At 44.9% G+C, this 24,841-nt stretch overlaps 1 protein-coding gene across 1 annotated transcript; it reads right to left on the minus strand.

Moving 5' to 3' along the window:
* Positions 1-246: 246 nt before the first annotated feature.
* Positions 247-9,531, minus strand: BCL2A1 (BCL2 related protein A1). Its single transcript, XM_005889756.3, has 2 exons — positions 8,933-9,531; positions 247-599 (listed from the first exon to the last, which is right to left on the minus strand). Exons 1-2 carry the CDS (start codon positions 9,350-9,352, stop codon positions 492-494), a joined length of 528 nt encoding a protein of 175 aa, XP_005889818.1. The 5' UTR covers positions 9,353-9,531; the 3' UTR covers positions 247-491.
* Between the last annotated feature and the right edge of the window lie 15,310 nt (positions 9,532-24,841).

The following is a 24,841-nucleotide window of genomic DNA, read 5'->3' on the forward strand; positions in this document are numbered from 1 at the left end:
CTGGGTCGGGAAGATCCCCTGGAGGAGGGCATGGCAACCCACTCCAGTATTTTTGCCTGGAGAATTCCCATGGACAGAGGAGTCTGGCGGGCTACAATCCATGGGGTTGCAAACAGTCAGATACGACTGAGTGAGCACAGCACCTGGGAAGTCCATCAATCTAGACTACTGACACTGGAAATGATTTGGGGGTAGTGGACACACCCTTAAGAAAATCTGCCAAAGACGTCACTTTCCGGGTCATCCTTCTCTTAATTCAGCCCCTGTTCCCTTTATTGAGCTTTATCATTTTGTTGTTAGACTCCCAGAGAGTACACATCACATATATGTACAGTTTATTCACTAAAATGGGGAGAAAATTCCCATAACTTCAGAATGTCAAGTTACATCATCAAAGTTCTCTGTGTAGAAGTAGAAGTAAGTGTTGACAGTACTTCTTGTATGAGTTTAAAAAATTGGACAAATTTCACAATGTGGAGTGTCCTTTTCAGTCAATAGTATTGCTTCAGGCGACATAATGTTTCACAGATCTTTCCTGTAACTTCCAGAAAAGTCAGCCAGCCAGATTTGGTTTCAAACTTCTTTACAAACCCATTTTCCTACAAGAGAACAAAGTTAACATTTTAAAAATCAGTGGAGACTAAATTTGTTGGAATGAAAAGCAAATAAACTTTCATTTAATTAATGTAGGTAGTCTTCTCTATATTTTCACTGGTTTTATTCTATTCAGCCTCATTACCATTCTCTATCTTCAATTCCAGACCACCCTAGAGCAGTACTGTCCAACAGAAATATAGTGCAAGCTATATACGTAATCTTTTTAGCCACAGGTTTTTGTTTTTATTTTTTTTTGCTGGATCTTTCTTATTTCCCCAAGCAGGGATTGAATCTTCTCCCCTGGAATTGCAACCGTAGAGTCCTAACAACTGGACCACCAGGAAATTCCCAGTAGCCACATATTTAAAAGTAAAAAGAGGCAAAATTAATTTTAAAAATATAATCAATTTATCTAAAAATATTATGATTTTGGGACTTCCCTGGTGGTTCAGTGACTAAGACTTTGTGCTTCCAATGTGGGGGGTGTGGGTTTGATCGCTGGTGGAAAACTAGGATCCCACATGCCTTGCTGTGCATGGCCAAAAATAAATAAATACATAGATAAGGAAACAAATAAATTGTGATTTCAATATGCAAGCACGATGGAAATAAGATATTTTACTTTATTGGTACTATATCTTTACTATCCAGTGTGTTTGAACTTACAGCATATCTCAATTCAGACCAGCCACACTGAAACTGTTCAACAGTCACCGGTGACAAGTGGCTACTGTATTGGATGGCATAGCGCTAGAGGGTAGAGAGTCTATCTTTCCCCCGCTGCCCCCCACCCTTCTTTTTCTTCTGAATGTTTGGGACTAAAATATGCATTTATTAAATAATTTTATTTATTGATTTGTTTTTGGCTGTGCTGTGTCTTTGTTGCTGCATGCAGGCTTTCTCTAGTTGTGGCAAATGAGGGGTAACTCTCTAGTTTCAGTGCTCAGGCTTCTCGTTGCAGTGGCTTCTCTTGCTGCAGAGCAAGAGCTGTAGGTGCTTAGGCTTCAGTAGTTGTAATATGTGGGCTCAGTAGTCGTGGCTCTCCAGCTCTAGAGCACAGGCTCAATAGTTGTGGCACATGGGCTTAGTTGCTCCAAGGCATGTGGGATCTTCATGGATAAGGATCGAACCCATGTCTCCTGCATTGGCAGGCGGATTCTTTACCATTAAGCCACGGAAGCCCCTGAAATAAGCCTTTATTTGTAAACTCCTTTGTGCTGAGAGTCATGAGGATGCAACAGTAAAGTCAGATTACATTCATTCCTTTTTTAATCAGACTTTTTTTTTTTTTTTAAGAAGCATGTAAACTGGACTTCCTGGAGTAGAAAATGGCAACTCAATCTGGTATTCTTGCCCAGAAAATTCCATGAATAGAGAAGTCCATGGGGTTGCAAAGAGTTGGACACAACTGAGCAACTGAGAATGCATGTACACATAAACTGGACACTGTATTTAATTAACTTTTGATTTATTATAGAGCACCCTCACTGAAAAGCACCGCTGAGCTTATCCAGCCTAATGTCCTCTCTTATTTTGACAAATGAGGAAACAGAGATCCAGAAAAAAATGTTATGTAAGTAAGGTTACCTGATTTCTTAGTACCTGGACCTGTACTGAAATGAAAGCACTGCTCTTTTCAATCCATAAATTTTCAAACCACTCCCAAGGAGATTAGAAAATTGTTTAAAACAATTTTTTTAGATGTTCATCTAGTAAAGTTCCATTTCTGGGGTTACAAACGTCTTCAAGTAGTTCGTAGTTCATAGTCTAGTGTGACTAACACGATAGTGTAAACCAAACATATTTCTTTGAGAACTCAGTAATGCTACGGAACTGTCTTTTGGAGCATCACCGGCAGCAAAGACTAACACCATTCAGAAGAGTTTTCCATTGAAAAGATTGCATAAGAAAGCCAACTTCCGCCTCCGTGTGAAGTGTGACGTCATGCCTGGAGACGCTTGCTGTCACATGTTCACAGAGAGGACAGGCTGCTCCTGCTTTTCTTCCTCTTTCTCCTGCCTTTACACACTCGGGCATTTCCCACCCGTCCCAGGTGTGGGATCCACTTCAGTGTTCCTCTTCCTAGAATTTCTATAAACCCCGTACTGTGGGGGCAACTCTACAATGATTTTTATTATTACCACAATGATCACCATTATGATCAGGCAGTTAATGGTTAATATGTCACCCTCTTATATTTATTAAAGTTCTAAAGCAACAACAAAGGAAAAAAACTGACAATTCAGCTATATGAAGATTCTTTTTTTTTTAAGCTATAAGAAACTAAAATAAGAACAACAGACCAGGATACTATTTATTACACATTTGCCATGAAAGAGTTCATTCAAACATAAGAGGAAATCATCAAGCCCTCAATAATTTAAAAGGCAAAGGCTGTTGAGAAGATAAATATCAATCATGAGCAAGTATATGGGGAAAAAACTCCACATTATCAGCTCTTAAATTCACATTGTAATGGCATCTTACTGTTTTTTAGACTTATTAACTTGACCTTGTTAATAGAAGTCTATTAAACCCTCAAGATTATGTTTAATGGTTCCACCTAATGCTGATCAAGTTGTGAGCTTGTCCCATTGGTAGCAAAACTTTTGAAGGCAATGTGTATTCCAAAATGTATGAGTAGTGTGATTATAGATGAACCAATCATTCTATTATAGATGAACCAATCATTCTATTGTGAGAAGGTGATCATGAGGCAGCCTTTTTTTTTTTTTTTTTTTTTTTTGAGGCAAGGAATAAGACTTTATTTGGAAACCCAGCTGACTGAGAAGATGGCAGACTTTAGTCTCAAAGTAACCATCCGTTGGGCCCTGGATACCAAGTTCTTTTCTAGTGTCAGAGAGAGAAGCAATGAGGAACTAAAGTCAAAAGGCAGAATGGAGAGGGAGGGGCAGTGAAAGGCAGTCTTCTTTTATGCTGTGGGGGTGGAAAACCATCTCCATGTTTAGTATTGAAGCATTATCTCTAAGAAGGAAAAACAGAAAACAACCCAAATGTCTAGCTGTTGGAAATTGCTTAAGTAAATTATGATGCATAAAAATGATGGGATAGTCTATAAACATTGGAAGTGTTAACATGGAATACGTAAGGCGAGTTATTTTAAAAATTCCTCTGACGGCTCTGATCACTCTGCTATGTGGGGAACAGAGCATCGCACGGCAAGCTTGGAAGCAGGGAAGCTGGGAGGAGCCTATTGACACAGTTAAGTGAGAGAAGACAGTTGCTCCAGTGTGCTGGGTGTGCAGAATCAGAATTTGCTGATGCGTCAAATGCAGGGTATGCACGGAAAGAGTCATAGAGGACTCCCAAGGGGAGAGAGCTGAGCTGGTCAAGTGGAAAGGATATTCCACAGATACTCCCTGAAGGAGCCCTCAGGGAGACCTGAACTACATTTAACCTTATTCTTCATTAAATGATTTTTAAATCTCAAGTTAAAATTCAAAAAGATATACAAGAAGAATCTGGCCCCCAAATCTATTTTATATATTAAAGGATATATAAAAAATTTTGAGCTTGTATTACCTCATTTTGGAAATGCCTTTGCCAGGCTGAACACTTGGTTAATCATCTACACGCCTGTGTAGGTCTTTTGATTTGCCCTCAAATTCACTAGACCATTATTGAGAGCAAGATGATCATAAGAAAATAAAACCTACTTTGCATAACACTTATGACTCAGACTTCAACATGCTGGTTACATGGAAAGCACCAGTTCTGATTGTACATTCCTACTTTCAAAGGGGGCTTTCTTTTGGTATTAGAGTAGTTTTAAGAATTTGCATATTTAAACTTTTTGGAATTTTCCATGTAACCTTCACAGTTGTATTATATCTGACAGTTTACAAAACACTCTTACAGAAAAGTTCTTTCAATTTTTAACGGTATATATTATTGTCTTTATTATACATTATGTGAGGTGAAGTGAAAATGTTAGTCCCTCAGTTGTGTCTGACTCTTTGTGAACCCATGACTGTAGACACCCAGGTTCCTCTGTCCATGGGATTCTCCAGGCAAACATACTGGAGTGGGCAGCCATTCCCTTCTCCAGGGGATCTTCCCCATCCTGGGATTGAACCCATGTCCCCTGCATTGCAGGGGAATTCTTCACTGTTTGAGCCACCAGGGAAGCCCATATATTATGGAAAATATTATTTTATATTATATTAGGAATTTGGGTCTCAAGTGACTTCAGTATCTCACCCAAGATCACACTTCTAGTGAGTGGGAAAACCGGAATTTAGATCTCACTTTCAATGCCAGTTCATTCCATCACCCCATTAACAAATATTTGCTGGCTATGTTCTATACCACAGGCCCTGGGCCAAGCATGATGTATTCAGTGTGCATTAGGTAGAGGTGATTCCTCTCATGTGAAGCTGGAGGTAGAGTATCCTTTCCACTCGACCAGTACAGGGGCAGGAGAGTGTTTTACTGAAGTGGGCAAAAGCAGGAAAGCCACCTGGCTGCAAAGGAAAGGCAGTCCCAGGAGGTGAGATGAGTGTCTTCTCAGACACATTCTACTGGTTTTTAAGAACCAGGCTTTCCTCATGAATGCCAAAGACTGCTAAGAAAAAACTAATAATAATAGCACTGGCTCTCCTGTCAGATCTACGAGAGCCTTTTCATTTCTAGTATGTCACGCTGGCAGAGACAGGAGGAAGTAATGGTAAATGTGGAAGAGGAATAAAAAGTGACATGAGAAGCAGCAAAGAAAAGAAAGAAAGAAAGGAAGGGAGAAACAAGGGAGGGGGAAAGGAGGGAAGGAAGAAGGAAAGAAAAGCAGCTCAAGATGATAAAAATGAAAAAAGAATAAATCTCACTGGTTCCCCCCCACTCCCTTTAGGGCATCTGTTTTAGATGGTGGCTAATATCTAACTATATAGCTGGTGATATAATTTCTGGAGATTACACCTATCTATTCAGGGAAGTTGGGCTTCCCCAGGTGATGCCGGTGGTAAAGAACCCACCTGCCAGTGCAGGAGACATGTGAGACTCGTGTTCGATCCCTGGGTGGGGAAGGTCCCCTGGAGGAGGAAATGGCAACCCACTCTAGTATTCCTAGTACTCTAGTGTCTGACTCTTTGCAACCCCATGGACTGTAACCAGATAGGCTCCTCTGTGCATGGAATTTTCCAGGCAAGAATACTAGAGTGGGTTGCCATTTCCTCCTTCAAGGGATCTTCCTGACCCAGAGATCAAACCTGCATCTCCTGCAATGGCAGGCAGAATCTTTACCATTGAGCCACTCATATGAAGTTTGCCAACTAGGATTTCTCTACACATAGACCTCTGTGCTAGAAACCTTCCTGCATTCATTTGAAATCTACATAGCGTAATAGCTGCAATTCCCACCCATCCTTCATTATAGCTCCCCACAGCACCCAGAAGAAAACATGACCAAATATCTTGCATGCTTTGTCCAGCCCCAAGTCAGGCTGAGTTCCAAGAAAAAAAGGTGATAGAGAAAGGAGAGTGATTGAAGGAAGCCCTTTCATTATGCAGAAAGATCTCAAACAAAGTGCAAAAGACATCAAGTAAAAGATTAATACGTATGATTTCATCAACTTTTAAAACATTTATGAACACCAAAGACATCTATAGTTTTAAAAAGCAATCAACATATTAGAAGATATCCACCATATACAAGGGGCTTCCCAGGTGGTATTAGTGGTAAAGAATCTGCCTGTCAATGCAGGAGATGTAAGAGACATTCAATCCCTGGGGAAGATTTCCCTGAAGAAGAAAATGACAACCCACTCCAATATTCTTGCCTGGCAAATCCCATGGACGGAGGAAATTGGTGGGCTACAGTCCATACAGTAGCAAAGAGTCAGACACGACTGAAGTGACTTAGCATATATAAAGCATATATATAAAATAATTTGTGTTCAGAATATTCCAAGAATTCCCACAAATCAGTGAGAAAAAGACAAAAAATGGGAAAATGGACACAGGAGAGAAATAGGCAGTTCCCTGAATAAGAATTACAAATAGTCAATAAACATATGAAAAGATGCTCAATGTGAAAAGACACTAGTAATCAAGGAAACTGATTTTAAAAAGAATTAAAACAGCAAGACAGAAGACTTCCCTGGCAGTCCAGTGGTTAAGACTCTGCGCTTCTATTGCAGGGGGCATGGGACTAGGATTCCATATGCCACAGGGTGTGGACAACAACAAAAAGATAATTAGGTATGTATTTTTAAGCCAACAGAGTAGGGAAAATACGACAGACCACCATAACGTAATATTAGTCAGCCAGGATGAAAGGAAATGTGGTGTATTCCATCAAGCTGCGATAGGAGGGTAACTAGGTTAGAATCATTTAGGAGGACAAGCATCTACTAAGTTTGAAAATGTGTTGACACCATGACTTAGCCATTCTATATCCCAGTATTCACCCTAGAAAAGCACAGGGAAGACACGACTAAAGATATCCAATGAAGTATCATTCATGAGAGCTCTGGAATAACTCAAAATAAATAACTATCCATCAGCTAGAAATGATCATTCAACAGCATTCACATACAACAGCATATATGTAGTACTCTTTTGTGTGTATGTGTGGCCATGTTAGGACTTCCCTGGTGGCTCAGACGATAAAGCGTCTGCCAATAATGTGGGAGACCCGGGTTCAATCCCTGGGTCGGGAAGATCTCCTGGAGAAGGACGGGATCTTAGTTCCCCAACCAGGGACTGGAACCCATCCCCCTGCAGGAATCTTAACCACTGGATCTCCGGGGAAGCCCTTGTGCTGAGCTCAGTCATGTCTGACTCTTTTGGACCCCATGGACTATAACCCGCCAGGCTTCTCTGTCCATGGGATTTTCCAGGCAAGAATAGTGGAGTGGGTTTGCCATGCTCCCCTCCAGGTGATCTTCCTGACCCACAGATCAAGCCCATGTCAAGAACTATTTACACAAACAATTTCTGAAAGGCTACCCATTCCAGTATTTTGGCCTGGAGAATTCCATGGACTGTATAGTCAATGGGGTCGCAAAGAGTTGGACACAACTGAGCAACTTTCACTTCAAATATTAGTATTAGTATTGTTAAATATTATTTAACAACTTATAATTTTTTTACAAAGAAGTGCTATGTATATTTTCTATAGATATATCCAACAAGCATTTTTTTTTATTAATAGGGATGCTTTAATAATTGATAACAGTGGACAGCTTTGAGAAGAGGGGAGGCCAGGGATTGTGGGTTGAAGAGAGGATCTATGGGAAATCAGTGATGTAAGAAAAGTGAGCATTGAGTTTATTGGAATATCAAGAAAAGTATGTACATTCAGCCGGGACAGGCCCCTTATCAATGAGTTGTGTGGGGTTTCCCTGGTGGCTCAGACAGTAAAGAACCTGCCTGCAACGCAAGACACCTGGGTTCCATCCCTGGGTCAGGAAGAGCCCCCTGGAGGAGAGCATGACAACCTATTCCAGTATTCTTGCCTGGAGAATCCCATGGACAGGGGAGCCTGGCAAGCTGTATAGTCCATGGGGCTGCAAAGAGTTAGACATGACTAAGCATGCGTGATATGCTACAATTTGAGTTGTGATCTAGGACCCCTGCATGGTCTCAGTTTTTGAGGCATTGATAATAAAGTGAATTTTTATTTGGAAAATCTTGAATAGATTCTAGCTGGTGATATAGTACATTATGTTTTTTTAATCGCCAAGCTTTCATGGCCAGAATTTGGTATATTAGAAAACTGGGCAGGGCAGGGAGAGGGGGCAGGAAGCAACAAACTCGTAAAAATTTACACCTGTCTTTTGCAACATAATAAATACCTAAATATAACAGATTCTAATATCAACTCATTCTGTACTAATTCTACATTGTCATGACAACCCTGGCAAGAGCTCAGTCCTGTGGACTAGACTCTGAAGAAGCATTAGGGAGGTGCTTTATTAATCCCCCAAACTCACTTCTTCAATTTACACTGTAGGTATAAAAACTGAAACCTCAAGTGTTTCTCAGCTATAAAGTTTTAAGATTCACTGGAAATCGGCTAGAAATGTCTTTTTTTATTATTTTAATTTATTTGGCTGTGCTGGGTCTTAGTCGCACCATGTGGGATCTAGTTCCCTGACCAGGGATTCAGGCCCCCTGAGTTAGAAGTGCAGAGTGTTAGCCACTAGACAACCAGGGAAATTCCTCTTTATTTTAAAATTAAAAAAAAAATTTTAAACAAACTACTCAAAGAAAATATAATCCTTTAGGTAAATTTCTTTTTTAAATTACCAAAGAGACTTGCTATTTCAATTCCTATTTTAAAGTAAAGAACAAAGAAAAATACTTCCATCACACATACCCAGCCTCCATTTTGCTTTATCCACTCTCCTGTATTTTCGGTGATGAACTCCGCCACAAAGTAAGAAATGTCCTTGCACATGTCCATGTCTGAGGCAATACACTTGCCCAGAAGTTTCTTGGTAAGAATACCTTCAAAGGCGAATATGGTTACAATCCTGCCCCAGTTAACAATGCCATCTTCAAATTCCTTTTCCATCACTTGGTTGAATATTGTTCTGGCAGTGTCTACGGACACCACATCAAACTTATCCAAGCACTGCTTCAGAGTCCTTTCCACTTCGTCCTGGACAGAGGAAGCCACATCTTGTAACACCCTGGATATTTTGCTTGGCTTGGATCCAGGTTGCTGTATCTGCAACACATATTTCAGATAGTCCTCAGCCAGCCCGTGAACGTAGCCAAACTCAGTGTCAGTCATCTTCTCCTGGCTGGGGAACAGAGTCTTCAGCCTGCTCACCTGCAAGTGACCGAGACAGTCTGAAGCTCAAGCTTGTGGAGCCTGGTGAAACATGACACATGATAGTATCTGGAGGCCAGTGGAATTTCTGTTTGCATCATCTAAAGCTATCCTTCCTCCTGGTCGCTTTCAGGCGTGGGCTGCAAGTGAAAGAGAAAGTATAAAATGTGAAAGAGGAAAATATCTCAAAGACAGGCCACTTCCTCACCCTGTAAGTGATTAATGTAGTTTCAAAGAAGTGGAGGAATCAGAACCCTCCTGCATTGCTGGTAGGATTGTAAAACAGTTTTCACGAACTTTTACTGTGAAATATTTGGCAGTTCCTCAAAAACTTAAATATAGAGACTTTTCTGGGGGCCAGTGTTTAATTTCCACTTCCAACACAGGGGGCACAGGTTTTATCCCTGGTGGAGGAACTAAGATTCTACATGCCGAGTAGTGTGGCCAAAAACAAAGAAAAAAAGTTAAATATAGAATTTCCATATGACCCAGAAATTCCAGTTATAAGTATATGCCCAAAAGAAATGAAAATAGGGACTCACACAACTCCTGACACATGAATGTCTACAGCAGCATCATTTACAATAGCCAAAAGGTGGAGACAAACCAAATGTTCATCCACAGACGAAGGGATAAATGAATTGTGGAACGTTCTTAAGCCACAGAAAGAAATGAAGTCCCCATACACTTTACCGCATGGACAAACCTCCAAAACAGGACACCCAGTGGAAGAAGCCAAAGGTAAGAGCTCTCCTACTGTATCATCCCATTATGTGAAAGAGCCAGAATAAGTAAATCCACAGAGAAAGAAAGCAAATGGTGATTGCTGGGGGCTGAGGGGAGAAGGGAGTAACTGCTGAGTAGGTACAGGTTTCTGTCTTGTGATGAAAATGGTTTGGAACTACATCGAGGTGGTGGCTGGCTGCGAAACATTGTGAAGATGCTAAACGTCACTGAATTGTACACTTTAAAACGGGTCATGTGGGGACTTCTCTGGTGGTCCAGTGGGTAAGACTCCGAGCTCCCAATGCAGAGGGCCCAGGTTTGATCCCTGGTTAGGGAACTAGATCTTACATGCCACAACTAAAACCCAGCACAGTGAAATAAATAAATATAAAAAATAAAGGGAAGAAAATAAAATGGATCATTTTTACATTATGTGAATTTAACCTCCAAAGGAAAAAAGTTCAATATAGCCCAGTGGCTAAGCTGAATTAATGAAAATTTGGAATACAGATTAGCAAACGGCCAGTAAACAGGGCCTCTCAAGCACTGCTGAGGCAACACGGCGCTTGACACTTTGGTGCTCAGATAGGATGACATGGGAGGGAAGAAAAACATATCTGCTTCATTCCTCACATCCCATTTACCCTAGAACTTTGGTTTTTTAGGCAAATATTTGTTGCATAACAGATGAACACACATTTTTTAGAAGTACAATCAAGAATGAAAAATACGTTTCCCAAGAGCATTAAGCAATGGGTTAGGTGTTAAACACATACAATTCTAAAGACTGCAACACAAGACACTTCCAGACAAAACTAAAGGGGTTTAGGACTTCCCTGGTGGTCCAGTAGCTAAGACTCTGGGCTCCCAATGTAGGGGGCCTGGGTTGATGCCTCAGTGGGTAAGGAGTCCACCTGCCAATGCACAGGAGATGTGGGTTCGATCCCTGGGTTGGGAAGATGCCCTGGAGAGAAGGGAATGGCTACCCACTCCAGTATTCTTGCCTGGAAAATGCCATGAACAGAGGAGCCTGGTGGACTACAGTCCATGGGGTCGCAAAGAGTCGGACACGGCTGAGCGACAGAGCACACACACAGGGAACTAGATCCCACATGCCACAACTAAGACCCAGCACAGCCAAATAAACAAATAATTAAAACAAACAAACAAACAAACAAAAAGACAAAATCCTGCTATAAGCCAATACCTCTATTTCCTCTTATTTAAGTCAGCCAAATTGTCCAACGTGCAGATAGAATTTAGGGGCCAGAAGGAACACTAAACTTGGCGTCAGAGGACCCAAGCCTCATTCCCACCCAAATCTCTGTTCCCTTACTCAGTATGTGCCCAGGGTTTGTAAAATGCAGCCATGCGCAATGAACTCCCAGGGGTGAGGTATGCAACTGATGACCCGTGTAGCACCTGTGACCACAGCTGGCACAATGTGGGGGCTTCACCAGCCCTAATTCTCCATCAATCTTTACAGACTAATGAGAAATTCGGCTTCCCAATAAGAGCATAACTTCCTAAACGCTTAGGTTCAAGTGAATTGCAAATCTGTCATTCATTTAGCTTTGGCACCAGTTCTGGGAAACAGTTGGTGGAAACGGTGAAAGTGTTGGCTAAGAAGAGCCCTGGGGAACAGATTATATGGCAATGAAGGCAGTCAGGGCACTGTATCCCTGTCTGCTGGCAGCATCTTTCTGTCGACCGAGAAGCCAGGGTTGCTAATAGGCAGGAGTAGAGAGTGGGAAAAAGAGTAAACAGTGCAGGGTCCCTAGAGAGATGGGATTCACTATTTTTGTTGTTGTTGTTCTATCCACATATGGAGTAACTTTAATTCTTCGCCTCAGTGTTTCTGAAGAGTGGCAAACAGGAAAAAAAAAAAAAAATCCCACATACCTTGTATTTCTGAATTATCTCCAAAGGGTTAAGGAGGATGGGAGAGCTGCTGCTTAGGGTGCTGGCTGAGAGGGACTTGTGGTGGCTGTGAAAATGCACCCCTGGGGCTTCCTTGGTGGTCCAGTGGTTAAGGCTCAGCCTCCGAATGCAGAGGGTGCAGGTCAGATCCCTGGTCGGGGAACTAAGACCCTATATGCCACAGGGTGTGGCCAAAAGTTTAAAAATAAATTAATTACTAAAATTAAAAAATAAAAAGAAGAAAGAAAACAACAATGCACTGTAAACCTTGTGCCACAGTGGCGTAATTGCTGTAACTGACCAAGGGCCCCACGGCTGGTCCTTAATCTATCGCCCCCATGACTTTGCACAGAGGTTGTGCTGCCTGCAGGCTGTCCCTATCAATGACTGGTCAAGGCACGAGTAGGAAGAGCCATCCCTGTAGGTCAGCCTCCTTTGAAAGGTGGCTCGATGACTCCTCATCAGCTTTGTGAAGAATGGCTGAGACTTTGCTCCAATTGAGACTCTTCCTCCTGGGTCCTCCTTCCTCCTGGTTCTTCTTCAGCCCAGGCCAGCCCACACTGTGGTCTGACAGCTCCCTCCCAGTTCTCCCTCACAGGCATTCCCCCCACTAAATCTCTCGCACATCTAACCCTCTCTTGGCATTTTCCGCCTAGAGTTATAGAACAAAGGAGCACACAGACCTGTGGTCAAGTCACTTCTCTGGGATTTCCCCTGGGGAGGTTCTTCCTCCCCTCCTCCCACCACCTGGGACAATGCCTCTTGGCCCACAGGAGCAGGAAGCCAAGTACAGCCAGCTTTTTCTCCTCAAATCATCCTTGAGCACCATAAGAACCATGGCAATGATGGGAAAATTTATTATAACCTGCCACCCCCCACCCCTGCCCAATTACATTCCTGTGGTGATGAGCATTTCTGGAAAAATAGTATGAGCAGGTGGTTTAGGAGTTACTGTACAGGGGACTTCCCTGGTGGTCCAGTGGTTAAGATTTTGCCTTTCAATGAAGGGAGTGCAGGTTCGAACCCTGGTCTGGGAGTTAAGATTCCACAAGCCTCTGGGCCAAAAACCCAAGACATAAAATAGAAACAGTGTTATAACAAGTTCAATAAAGACTTTAAAAAAAAGTCTGACTTTAAAGAGTTGCAATTCAGTCTCATAAGGTCAGGGTCTACCTTTTTTGCCCTGTCTTGCCAGTGTTCAAGCCTGGACCTAGGGAAGCCAGGGACAGATCTCTGTTGAATAAATAAACATGACCAATGTCACACCTGGAGCCAACTACATTTAGGGCTCTGGGTTCCTTATCTGGAATTGAAAAGAAATTGTTGTAAAAAGTCTTAAATATTGTAGTCTGCTTTAGTTTATTTTGCAGTATTTCCAAATAATCACTTTTCCAGGATAGGTAGAGGAAAGACAAAGTCTTTTCCAGAAAGAATTATTTGTATATAAAGTATGAAAAGACTGGAATGGGGTGTGTAGGTTTAAAAAACAATCACAACCTAAAAGTTGAGTTGTTTTATTCGGTGGGAATTATTAGGACTTCAGGCCAGGAAGTAGCATCTTAAGTAACCCTGAGAGAACTGCTCCAAGGAGGTGAGGTGGGAGCCAGTTTTTAGAAGTTTTGCAACAAAGGGAAGGTCAAAAGATTGTTGTTTGTTAAAGGAAAACCAGACATCTCAAGATAGTGCTTTTCTTTGTATAGGAAGATGCAAGAGTCTGGGCTCACTGAAATCATTCCTTTGATATGCACCCCAGGTATCTGGGACCAGTGTCCTGTGTTCTCTCATCCTGAGTTTCCTCAGGGCTTACCGGAGGGCATGGCTGCTAGATAGCAGGTGTTCTTTCCTTCTTAAGCTCCTTCAGGCTCCCTGACTCTGGAAGGTGGCACCTGCTGATGACTGTGAAATTCTTATTTACTGATAGGGCAGGAAATGTCCCATTTCTCAGGTGTGTTGGGATGGAGGGCCATGTGGGACAGAGACAAGTAGCTGATCATGAAGCAGGTATAGAGACAGAAGGACGTATCCTTTGTTAATGCCACTATGACCTGGGTTTGCATTCACCAGGCTCCAGGGCTTCCCTGGTGTCCCAGACAGTGAATTATCTGCCTGCAATGCAGGAGAAGTAGTTGCATCCCTGGCTCGGGAAGATCCCCTGGAGGAGGGAATGGCAACCACATCAGTATTCTTACCTGGAAAATCCCATGGACAGAGGAGCCTGGTGGGCTACAGTCCATAGGGTCACAAAGAGTCAGACACGACTGAGCAACTAAACACACACACACACACACACAGGAACTACACCTCCGTGTCTATCTGTGGTGTTTATATAAATTGCCACATCTGTATACATATGTTATCTATTGCTTTCTAGGGAGTTCCCCAAATTCAGTGGCTTCAAACAATAATCATGCATTTTGCTCATGAAATGAACCTTGGGCAGGGCTCAGATGGATGACTGGTCTCTCCTCCATGTTGTCTGGGGTTTAGCTGGAGTGTTTCAAACAGTGGCAGCTGGAACAGCTGGGGTTGGCTGGGCATCTCTCTTCACGTAGTCACAGAATTTTTCTGTGTGGTCTGTCCAGCATGGCAATCTCAGATTGGTCATACTTCTCATGTGGTGGCTAAAGGTGCCAAGAGCAAGCATTCCAGTGACCAACATAGGAGTTGAATAGCTTTTTATAACCCAGGTTAGAATTCACAGAGTATCAGAACTTCTCTGGTGGTCCAGTGGTTAAGAATCCTTGCTTTGGAGGGGATTAGCCGGAACCAGATTGAATGGCAGCCGACATGGGCATTGGCCACCGGCTGCAGGAATTCAAGCCTGACGTCTGGGTTAGAGTCCCCGGAGGCCGGCCGGGGATCTAGAGTCCTTACTTCTCTTCCAGAAATGGAACCAGCTCTCCTACCAACTCAAGGGTCTAGATTTCCTCCCAGGACCAAGGGATCCTAGACTCTTAACTCGACACCCTACACCAGCTTCACATAAGGTCCCTGGATCTGAGCTCTAAGCTCTGATCTAGGCCCTCAGTTTATCTTCTGGACCCAGGCATCTTCCAGGCTTCCAATTCCTGTTCAAGACTAAGAGGCCCAAGGACAAGTCGCAGCAAACCAAACTGGAGTCCAGACTCCACTGGGGAGGAGGCACCAGGAATCTTCTGACCCAGGCAACCAGTCTGCTTCTCTTGACAAGTCTGCCCTTGGTCCCGAGCCTGGAAGGCCCTTTGGGGCCAGGAGACACTGGATCTTCCCCTCCATTTCTGCCCAGGGTGGTGGACAGTGTCACAGACGACAGACTGACCAAGCCACTAGGGTCCTTCATGTCCCTGCCTGATTTCAGCCAGAGACACTTGAGCATCTAGGAGAGAAGAAGGCCAGGAGGAAGCTCTCCACGGGCCTGGGTTCACACCGCCCCTGCCAACCCCTCTGTGAGACCCCCACCTCATAGCCAGGTCGGTGCAGGCATACGGGATGATGCCAAGCATGTTGGGGAGGTACCCACGGTAAAGGGCGCGGGTGCCCTCCTGCTCCAGGATCTGCCTGGCGCAGTCCGGCAGCCCCTTGTACTGGCCGGTCCGCCGCAGGGTCAGCCGCGTCTTCAGCACCTGGGGAGGATGAGGAGTGAGGCAGCTTATTTGAGCTAATCGCCTCAATGACTCTCCAGCACAGGAGGCAACTGCTCAAGAATGCACATAGCTGGGTTTCAAACCCAGCTGCCTTGGCCTGTAAGTGCTCTCAACCCAAAGGGTGAGGGAGGGACTTCCTCGGCAGTTCAGTGATTAAGACTCCATGCTTCCACTGCAGGGGGCACAGGTTTGATTCCTGGTTGGGGAACTAAGGGGGCTTCCCAGGTGGCGCTAGTGGTAAAGAACCCGGCTGCCAACACAGGAGACGTAAGAGATGCAGGTTCAATCCCTGGGTCAGGAAGATCTCCTGGAGAAGGAAATGGCAACCTGCTTCAATATTCTTGCCTGGAGAATCCCATGGACATAAGAACCAGGTGGACTACAATCCATGGGGTCGCATAGAGTCAGATACAACTGAAGCGACTTAACATGCACACACGGGGAACTAAGATCCTGCATGATGTAAGATACAGCCAAGAAAATAAATAAAACTAAAAAAAAAAAAAAATGGATGAGAGAAGTGATGTGAGCTGGGTGGAGACTGCAGTGGCCCTAACCCAGCCAAACTCGCCCTACCTGGACCTCAGGTAGGCAGATCTGCCAGTTTTCCCAAAGAAGCCAGAAACTGAAGTTTTTATGAAATGCCCAACATCAAAATGTTGGCAACTCAACAGCTGTGCAAAAGACAGCACACCGTGTATGGTAGGCAAAATTCTCAGGTGGTCCCCATGATTCTTGTCCCCATTATACACATGCTCTGTTTAATGGCCTCCTTTGCCCTTGAAAATGGTCTACACCTGTGAGCATGATGGACTGTGACTCTCTTGGATCAGGGTACACAAAGGACAAAGGCAGAGAGATTCTGCAGATATAATAAAGCCCCTAACCAGTTAACTTTATTTATTTTTTAGATTTTTTTAATTGGCATGTAATTGCTTTACAATGTTGCCTTAGTTTCTGCTGTACAGTGAAGTGAATCAGCTTTACATGTACCTATATTCCCTCCTCTTGGATCTCCCTCCCACCTGCCCCCATCCCATCCATCTCGATCATCACAGAGGTGAGCTTCTTGTGTCACCAGTTGACTTAAGTTAATCAAGAGAAATCATCCTGAGTGGGTCTGACTCAATCAGGTGAGCCCTTTAAAAGAGTCTGAAGAAGAGATCGAAGGATCAGAAACACTCCTGGATTGGTTTTTTATATCTTGGCCATACTTCTCAACTCACAGGATCTTAGTTCCCCAACCAGAGACTGAACTCAGGCCCATGGCAGTGAAAAAAGTGTGGAATCCTAACCATTACACCGTCAGGGAGTTCCCTAGGGTTGGTCTCAAACAAACTGTTATGGAGAGGACCGCAGGGCAGGGAACAGTGGGTAGCCTCCAGGAGTTGAGGACTCAGTCTACAGCCGTAAGAAGCTGAATGCTGGTAACAACCAGGGAGTTTGGCAGAGGACACCCAAGCCTCAGATGGGTCCATTGGTAGCCCCACCGACTGACACCTTGATTTCCACCTGATCAAATCCTGAACTGAGGACCCGACTAGTCAGTGCCCAGACATGACCCACGGAAACAATGAGATAATAAATCTGTATCATTAAAAAAAAAAAAAGAATCCTTGCTTCCACTGCAAGAGGCACAGGTTCAAATCCCTGGTCAGAAAACTAAGATCCTACATGCTGTACAGCCAAAAAAAAAAAAAAACCCCGAAAAGAACTCACACAGTATCATTTCTATACTAATCTAGTTGTACAAGTTATTACATGACTGCTCAAATTCAAGGAAAGGAAACATAGATATTTTTATTGATAAGAAGAGTGTCAAGAATCGGTAGCCATGTTTTAAAATTGCCACAGCATGCAACTCACATGCAAGGTCACTTATAGGCACAATCACGTACAATTTAACCAATGTCACTCTCCTACACGACTTAGTGACTGAACAACAACAATACCCTCCTGCCATCCTTTGGACTGGGAAAGCAGGGAGGCAGTTCAAATCTTTGAGTGATCCAGGAGGTCCTTCAAAGTCACCTTGCTCACCTCTATAACCATCAAGTTACTAGAGGTCTGAGAATCCTCTGAAAAGTAGACCCTCCGAAGACAGAGGTGTTCTAAGTGGCCTGAAGCACAACTGCCTGAATATTTCATTTCATTTCATCTCCCTCCTGACCTCAGAGATCTTATTAGGTCATGAGCCTACCTCCTGCTATGACCCAGAAGGAGAGAGCAATGACTGACAGTGGTGGAGTTTTGATGGGGAATCTGAGGGGAGAACCCTGAAGCCACCCTGGCTGACGAGTGGCCAGAGGAACCCAAACTCCGGGACGGGGGGCCCATGTGCGTGACTTCAGGGAGGGGCTGCTGAGGTCACACTCTCTTTTCTCCAAATGCAGACGTTGGGAGGAAACTTGCTGCGCTTTCAGCTGCTTCAAAGGAGGTGGCCCGGGGAAACTCCCAGCCTGGCTCGCTCTTCAGGTCCTCTGAGCTTATCATGACAACTTCCTTTTTCCACGCCTCTTCCTTTTTTCACACCAAGCAGAGAACAATGGTCTTCAGTGGGAATGCTGTCGTAACACAAAAGGGAGGGGGGAATAGAAGTCACCTGCGTGCCCCCCACCCCCGCATCATCTCCCTGGGTCTGGTGGGGCCAAGCCTTGATCATCAGAAAGCACAATGGAAGCTTGTCCGCACTCTGTGTCAGGAAAAACGAGTTGCTCAGTATGACAGGGCTCCCAGCGGAAGCTTGGTTCCTAGCCGGGAGATCAATATCCAGGAAATGCTATGAGCAAAATAAGCAGGTGGGACTTCCCCCAGTTCCCCTGTTGAATTTGGAGACAAGGCTGAAAGTGGGCCCTGAAGAGAACAACCATTGTGAACCAAGGAAGCTGAGAGGCAGAGAGGGAAGACAGCAGGTGTCATAAATGCGGCTTGTGGGGGTGGGTTTTTGACTAACATTGTAGAGGCTACAAAGGAGATAGAGGTGAAAAGAGGAGAGGGAAAAGCCAAAGAGAGGTTGATTTTTTTTTTTTTTTTTGGTCTATTTTGGTGGGCTGCCGTCTATGGGGTCACACAGAGTCAGACACGACTGAAGCGACTTAGCAGCAGCAGCAGCAGCAGCAGCATGGCATGTGGGATCTTAGTTCCTCCACACTGAATATTCATTGGAAGGACTGATGCTGAAGCTGAAGCCCCTATACTTTGGCCACCTGATGCAAAGAGTCGACTCATTGAAAAAGACCCTGATGCTGGGTAAGATTGAGGGTGGGAGAAGAAGGGAACAACAGAGGATGAGATGGTTGGATGGCATCACCGACTCAATGGAGGTGAGTTTGAGCAAACTCTGGGACATAGTTGAAGGAAAGGGGAGCTTGATGTGCTGCATTCCATGGGGTCACAAAGAATTGGACAGGACTCAGCAACTGAACAACAACCAGGGATCAAACAGTCCACATGTCCTGTGCAGTGAAAGTGCAGAATCTTAACTATTGGACCACCAGGAAAGTCCCAGCAGAGGTTAAAATTATAGATGGTTGCACATAAGGTAGAATGTCTGAGTGCAACATGTCCTGATGTGTTGATTTGTGATACATCCCTTTTGCACACCTGTGTGCACAGGTGCGTGCCCAGACCCATTTTCCCTTACCCTCTCTGAATCTCACTGGAACACCCATTGCTCATTCTGCTCACCAAATGAAGGGCTTCGTGTTGACTATGAAGAGGAGCCCAAATCCTGGAAGGGTCTTGGTGCTCTGATTTGACCTCCTCTCACCCCAGTTCTGCCCCCTGACCTGACTCTGTGATGTGTTCTCTTGTCTCTAGGAACTTGTTCTTCCAGCTGTCTCCAGTGGCAGTGGCTTTTTTCTTTCATGCACGTGTCTTCAAACCTCCTCCATCTTCCACATCCAGTGAAAATAAGCCTTTCCCACTCACCTGAGCCAGGAGAAATCTCAGCATGTGTTCCCATGGGACCCTGTGCCCGTGCACATCTCCTGGTACATCTTATACTGAAGCCGTGCTGCTGGCTGGTGCCCTTGGCTGGTGGCTCCCCAAGGAAGAGAGCTATTTATCTTTGACATGCAAGACACACATGGACTGGATTCTACTATCATCATTGCCAGTAACACCGAATATTCGACCAATTGCCCGCTTCACAATCAGAGTGATCCTGGGGCTGAAGCTTTGTTACTATGTCTGTGAAGTTTTACTTGGCAAACTGAAAGTAAAATTATCTTTTCTTTCCTCAAATGTCACCTTGGGAGAAGTATAAGAGAAAAGCCTATTTGAATAAGACCTTCAAGTGATGTAGGCAGAAGGACTTGGACTTTCTTTTTTTAGAAAAATCAGTTGATCAGTTGTGCCAACTCTGCGACAACATGGACTCTAGCCCACCAGGCTCCTCTGTCCATGAGATTCTCCAGGCAAGAATACTGGAATGATTGCCATTCCCTTCTCCAGGGGATCTTCCTGATCCAGAGATAGAACCCAGGTCTCCTGCATGGCAGGCAGAATCTTTACCATCTGAGCCACGAGGGGCTGAAGCTGTATTACTATGTCTGTGAAGTTTTACTTGGCAAAGCAAAAGTAAAATTATCTTTTCTTTCCCCAAATGTCATTTCAGGGGAAGTACAAGACAGAAGCCTATTTGAATAGGACCTTCAAGTGATCTGGGTAGAGGGCCTCGGACTTTCCACTCCCTAAATGGAATGGCCGTAAGACAAAAAGCAAATGCAGGAAGTGTGCTTGGTGAGAGCAAGTGAAACTGGGCCCCTTAAGGGCAAGTCTCTGTTGGAAAGGCCAGAACTCAGATTCCCCCAAAGAGCAAAGGACAAACAGCCCATAGCCACTCACTAGGCTAATTGCTCAACAAATTTTACAAAGCGCCCACCATGCACTGGCCCTGCCCTGGAGCTGGGGATGGGTATGCAAGGAGTTTGTTTCATTAACACAGGTGTAAAGGGATCTCACATAAAACCACTGAAAAATTCAAATGCAGAATAAGTGCCTTGAGACTCTGAGACGTGAAAGTTCAGCCTGAAGGAGAAAGTAAGGACTTCCCAGAGAAGGCTTGGATGTGGCCATACTTCCTGCTTTGGGAAGGAAGTTGGTAAAAATGAATGAAGTCCATGTGCAGAAAGGAGGGGGGCTGACAGATGGTGAGAGGGTCCCCGTGGCCTTCCAATCCTCTGTGTCATTTGTTCCGTCCCTGTTCAGGTATCTGAGACATCTCAGGGTGCTTCCTATAAATTCTTTTTTTAAAAAAAATTATTGTTGGCTGCTCTGGGTCTTTGTTGCTACATGCAGGCTTTCCCTAGTAGCAGCGAGAGGGGGCTACTCTCTAGTTGGGTGGGGTATGTGGGCTTCTCAATGCGGTGGCTTCTCTTGTTGCGGAGCACAGGCTTTAGAACATGCAGGCTTAGTGGTTGAGGTACATGGGCTCAGTAATTGTGGCTCACAGGCTTAGCCCCAAGGCATGTGGGATGTTCCTGGACCAGGGATTAACCTGGTGTCCTCTGTGTTGCAAGGTGGATTCTTTACCATTGGACCACCAGGGAAGCCCAATAAATTCTTTTTCTTGTCAAAGTTAGAGTTGTTTCATGGAAGGGCTTCAAACAAATGTATTTCCCCAACACAGTGCCAGCAGAAGAGTAGGCTTTGTCTCTGTTAAGAAGTTTCCTGAAAAAATGGTCCAGATTAAAGTGTCCTAAGAAACACAGTTCATCATCGAGGGAGGTGAACAGTGGCTGCCATGAGCTAGATGCATTTGTGAGTGTCAGGTCCAGTGTTTCTCCCTTTCCAGTGTGGAACGGTGGTCTCATGACCTCCATTATTTTTTTTTTTTTTTTTTGGTTGCACCGGGTCTTGATTGCTGCATGCAGGATCATCTATCCTTATTGCAGCAGCATGCGGTCAGTCTTTAGTTGTGGCATGCGGGATCTGGATTGCCCTGACCAGGGATGGAATCCAGGCCCCCTGCATTGGGAGCACAGGGCCTTAGCCCCTCCCCTGCCTTTAAGGATACCTCCCAGTGGGCAGTGAGGGAGAAGACTCACTCCAGAAAAAGGCTGTGTTCCTTCATACCAAAGGTTTCTGGGATGTTCTTTTGCTCCGCTGCACCAGGAAGCAGGAAGATGCTCTCTTGCTTGAGGGGGAACCCCCTGCACCCTGGCCTTAGTCAGAAGTCACTGTGGCATCAGCCATGAGCAGATCTCTCAAAGGAGAACAGATTCCCTCCCCTGACAAAGCCACTGACTCTGTGGGTTTTCTTCTTCAAGGAAAGGCTATAATTAGTCCTTGGAGGCCCAAGGCTCTTAGAGTTCAGAGAGCAGGGATCCAGCAGTAAAGCCCCACCCCCACCTTCCAGCAGGGACACAGCCCAGATGAGAGAATGGCCCTGGGGCCGGAAAAGATGTTCTCAGATCTGGGTGCTAGTCCTGGCTCTGCCACTCACTTAAACCCCTTTACCTTCCAGAAGCTTCTATGGCTTAGTGGACACAGGGGAGGAAGGGGAGGGCAGGATGAATTGGGAGATTAGCACTGACATATATACACACTGTGTGCTCAGTCGTGTCCGACTCTTTATAACCCCATTAACTGTGACCCCGTGAACCCCTCTGACCATGGGATTCTCTAGGCAAGAATACTGGAGTGGGTAGCCATTCCCTTCTGCAAGGGATCTTCTTGACTCAGGAGTCAAACCCAAGTCTCCTGAGTCTCCTGCATTGGCAGGTGGATTCTTTACCACTAGTGCCACCTGGGAAGCCCCTAGAATGATAACACCTACCGTTATAGATGTTGTGGGGATCAAACTCTATAACCACATTCCATAACCAGCAGCTCCATGTCAGTGTAAGCTGCTTCTTTGTGCTCTCAGGACTCTGGGATTTGAGTGCTCCTAACATTTTCCCTCCTTCACAGTAGATTTTGCTGCAGGGCTCAGTGGCCTTTCATTGCCTGGAACCAGAAGAATCCATGCACTGGGAGTGCCCAGGCCTGGTTTCTTGGCCCATTTTCCTTATTGGGCCTCAGTTTTTGCACCTGAAACCTAAGAAGGCTTCCCTGGTGGCTCAGTGGTAAAGAACCACCTGCTAAGGCAGGAGACATGGATTCGATCCCTGGGTCAGGAAGATCCCCTGGAGAAGGAATGGCAACCTACTCCAGTATTCTTGCCTGGAGAATCCCCATGGACAGAGGAGGCTAGTGGGCTATAGTCCATGGGGTCGCAAAGAGTAGGACACAACTGAACAACTAAACAACAACGTAAGAATGTTGGACCAGAACGTTTTCAGATTTCCTTCTACCTCCACAAATTCTTCAATCCTTATCTTAAATCCTTATAAGGCCTTATTAGCCTCCTAAAATAAGTCAAGTAGTGGCTACTCTAACAAAAAGGTGGGGGCAGGGAGAAGTCGGGAGAGAGATGAAACAAGCTAGGCAAAAGGCTGGAAATATGTGAAGCTGGTTAAGGAGCACTTGGGAGTTCTCTATTCTCTTTACCTTGTGTATGTTATTAACACCATTTTTCTATGCTAGGGTTTCTCGTGTGGCTCAGTGGTGAAGAATCTGCCTACCAGTGCAGGAGACATGGGTTCAGTCCCTGATCCAGGCAGATCCCCCATGCCTTGGAGGAACTAAACCCATGCACCACAAATATTGAGCCTGTCCTCTAGAGCCTGGGAGCTGAAACTACTGAGCTCATGTGCTGCAACTACGGAAGCCTGTGCGCCTAGTGCCCGTGCTCTGCAACAAGAAAAGTCACCAAGACAAGAAACCTGTGTATCACCTCCAGAGAGTGGCCCCTCTCACTCAAACCAGACAAAGCTCGCATGCAGCAATGAAGACCCAGCACAAAAATAAATACAAAGTTTTAAAATTTCTATGCTAAAAAATGTTTTTTTGTCTGTTTTTTTTTTTTTAATAAAAGTTCCATTGAATTCAAGTGTCTCTATGACCTTTATTTTCTGGCACCCTCGAGAAGTAACCACCCTAATAACAGGTACCTTCCAAAGGAAAGCCCCTCTCTCTGTCACCCTTGGCATCCGCATCTCCATCCCTGAGACAGACAACTTCAGCTGCTATGCTGCTCCAGCGTTAGAAAAGCCTGGGGACTTTCCAGAATCTTCAATTCCCACTTCCCATTTCTCAAGAGATGAACTATCACATTTCTAAAGAAAAAAGTCACAAACCGGGGAAAACTCAAATCCAGGGTCAGCCAAGTTAGAGGATTTAAGGAAGTCTCCCAGGGGAGCTGCTCACTGGTGAACTGGTTGCAGTTTGGGGTGAGCTGCTCAGCTCTTCCCTCAGCCTGAGAGGACTTGAGGTCACTCCCCATTGCAAACCTGGCTGGACTGGCAAACCCAAGGGCACGTGCTGCTCTCCCCAGCCCAGGAAAGGGCTCCCAGGGAGATGCCTGAACCTCTTCCCTAGGGGGAAAAAAGGGTTTTCAGGATTGCTGTTACTAGTCACTAAGTCATGTCCAACTCTTTGCAACCCCTTGGACTGTAGCCCACTGGGCTCTTCTGTCCCTGCTATTTCCCAGGCAAGAATACTGGAGTGGGTTGTCATTTCCTCCTCTTGGGGATCTTCCCGACCCAGGGATTGAATCTGAGTCTCCTCCATATTGGCAGGCGGGTTCTTTACCACTGAGCCACCTGCTGGCAGGATTACTGAAACTAAAACAGAACCCCAGGACTTGATCCCATGGGCTACAACTAAGACCTGATACAGTCAAATAAATATTTAAAAAAGAAAAAAAACAGAACCCTAAACAGAAGGAGGGCAACCCCAGCCCACCCGCCCTCTCTGGCTCTGTGCGCTCCCTGCCCAGCAAGCAAGCCAGGGTTGTAAGGGCCACCTACTGGCTCCTGCCCACAACAGGTGAGTTTGCATCTACCTTGAGGAGTTGTGCACCTCTGCACAGCCCAGGAGGGCGGTCTTTCCAATCACGGGATTGCAGGCAGGCTGCAGATGGTGCCTGCAGCCAAACAAGCCTCCAGGGTTGCTGGCAGCATAAGTATCAGTTCAGATTTTACCAGATTTTCCCCTATGTGTGTTTAATGCAAAAAAATAGCCATGAACCTAGACCTGAATAACATAGGTTTTTTTCTGGCCCAGGAAGAGGACACTGGTGCCAGAGGAGGATTATGAGGAGAGGGAGGGGAAAAGAGTGCTGTGTTTACTTAAT

This window comes from Bos mutus, chromosome 21, assembly GCF_027580195.1.
Source record: "Bos mutus isolate GX-2022 chromosome 21, NWIPB_WYAK_1.1, whole genome shotgun sequence".
Lineage (NCBI taxonomy): Eukaryota > Metazoa > Chordata > Mammalia > Artiodactyla > Bovidae > Bos > Bos mutus.

Coding starts and splice junctions, on each gene's coding strand:
- BCL2A1 (XM_005889756.3), bottom strand. CDS start 9,352: ATGACTGACACTGAGTTTGGCTACGTTCACGGGCTGGCTGAGGACTAT. Junction 600..8,932: donor TAAAGCAAAATGGAGGCTGG/GTATGTGTGATG, acceptor GTTCTCTTGTAG/GAAAATGGGTTTGTAAAGAA.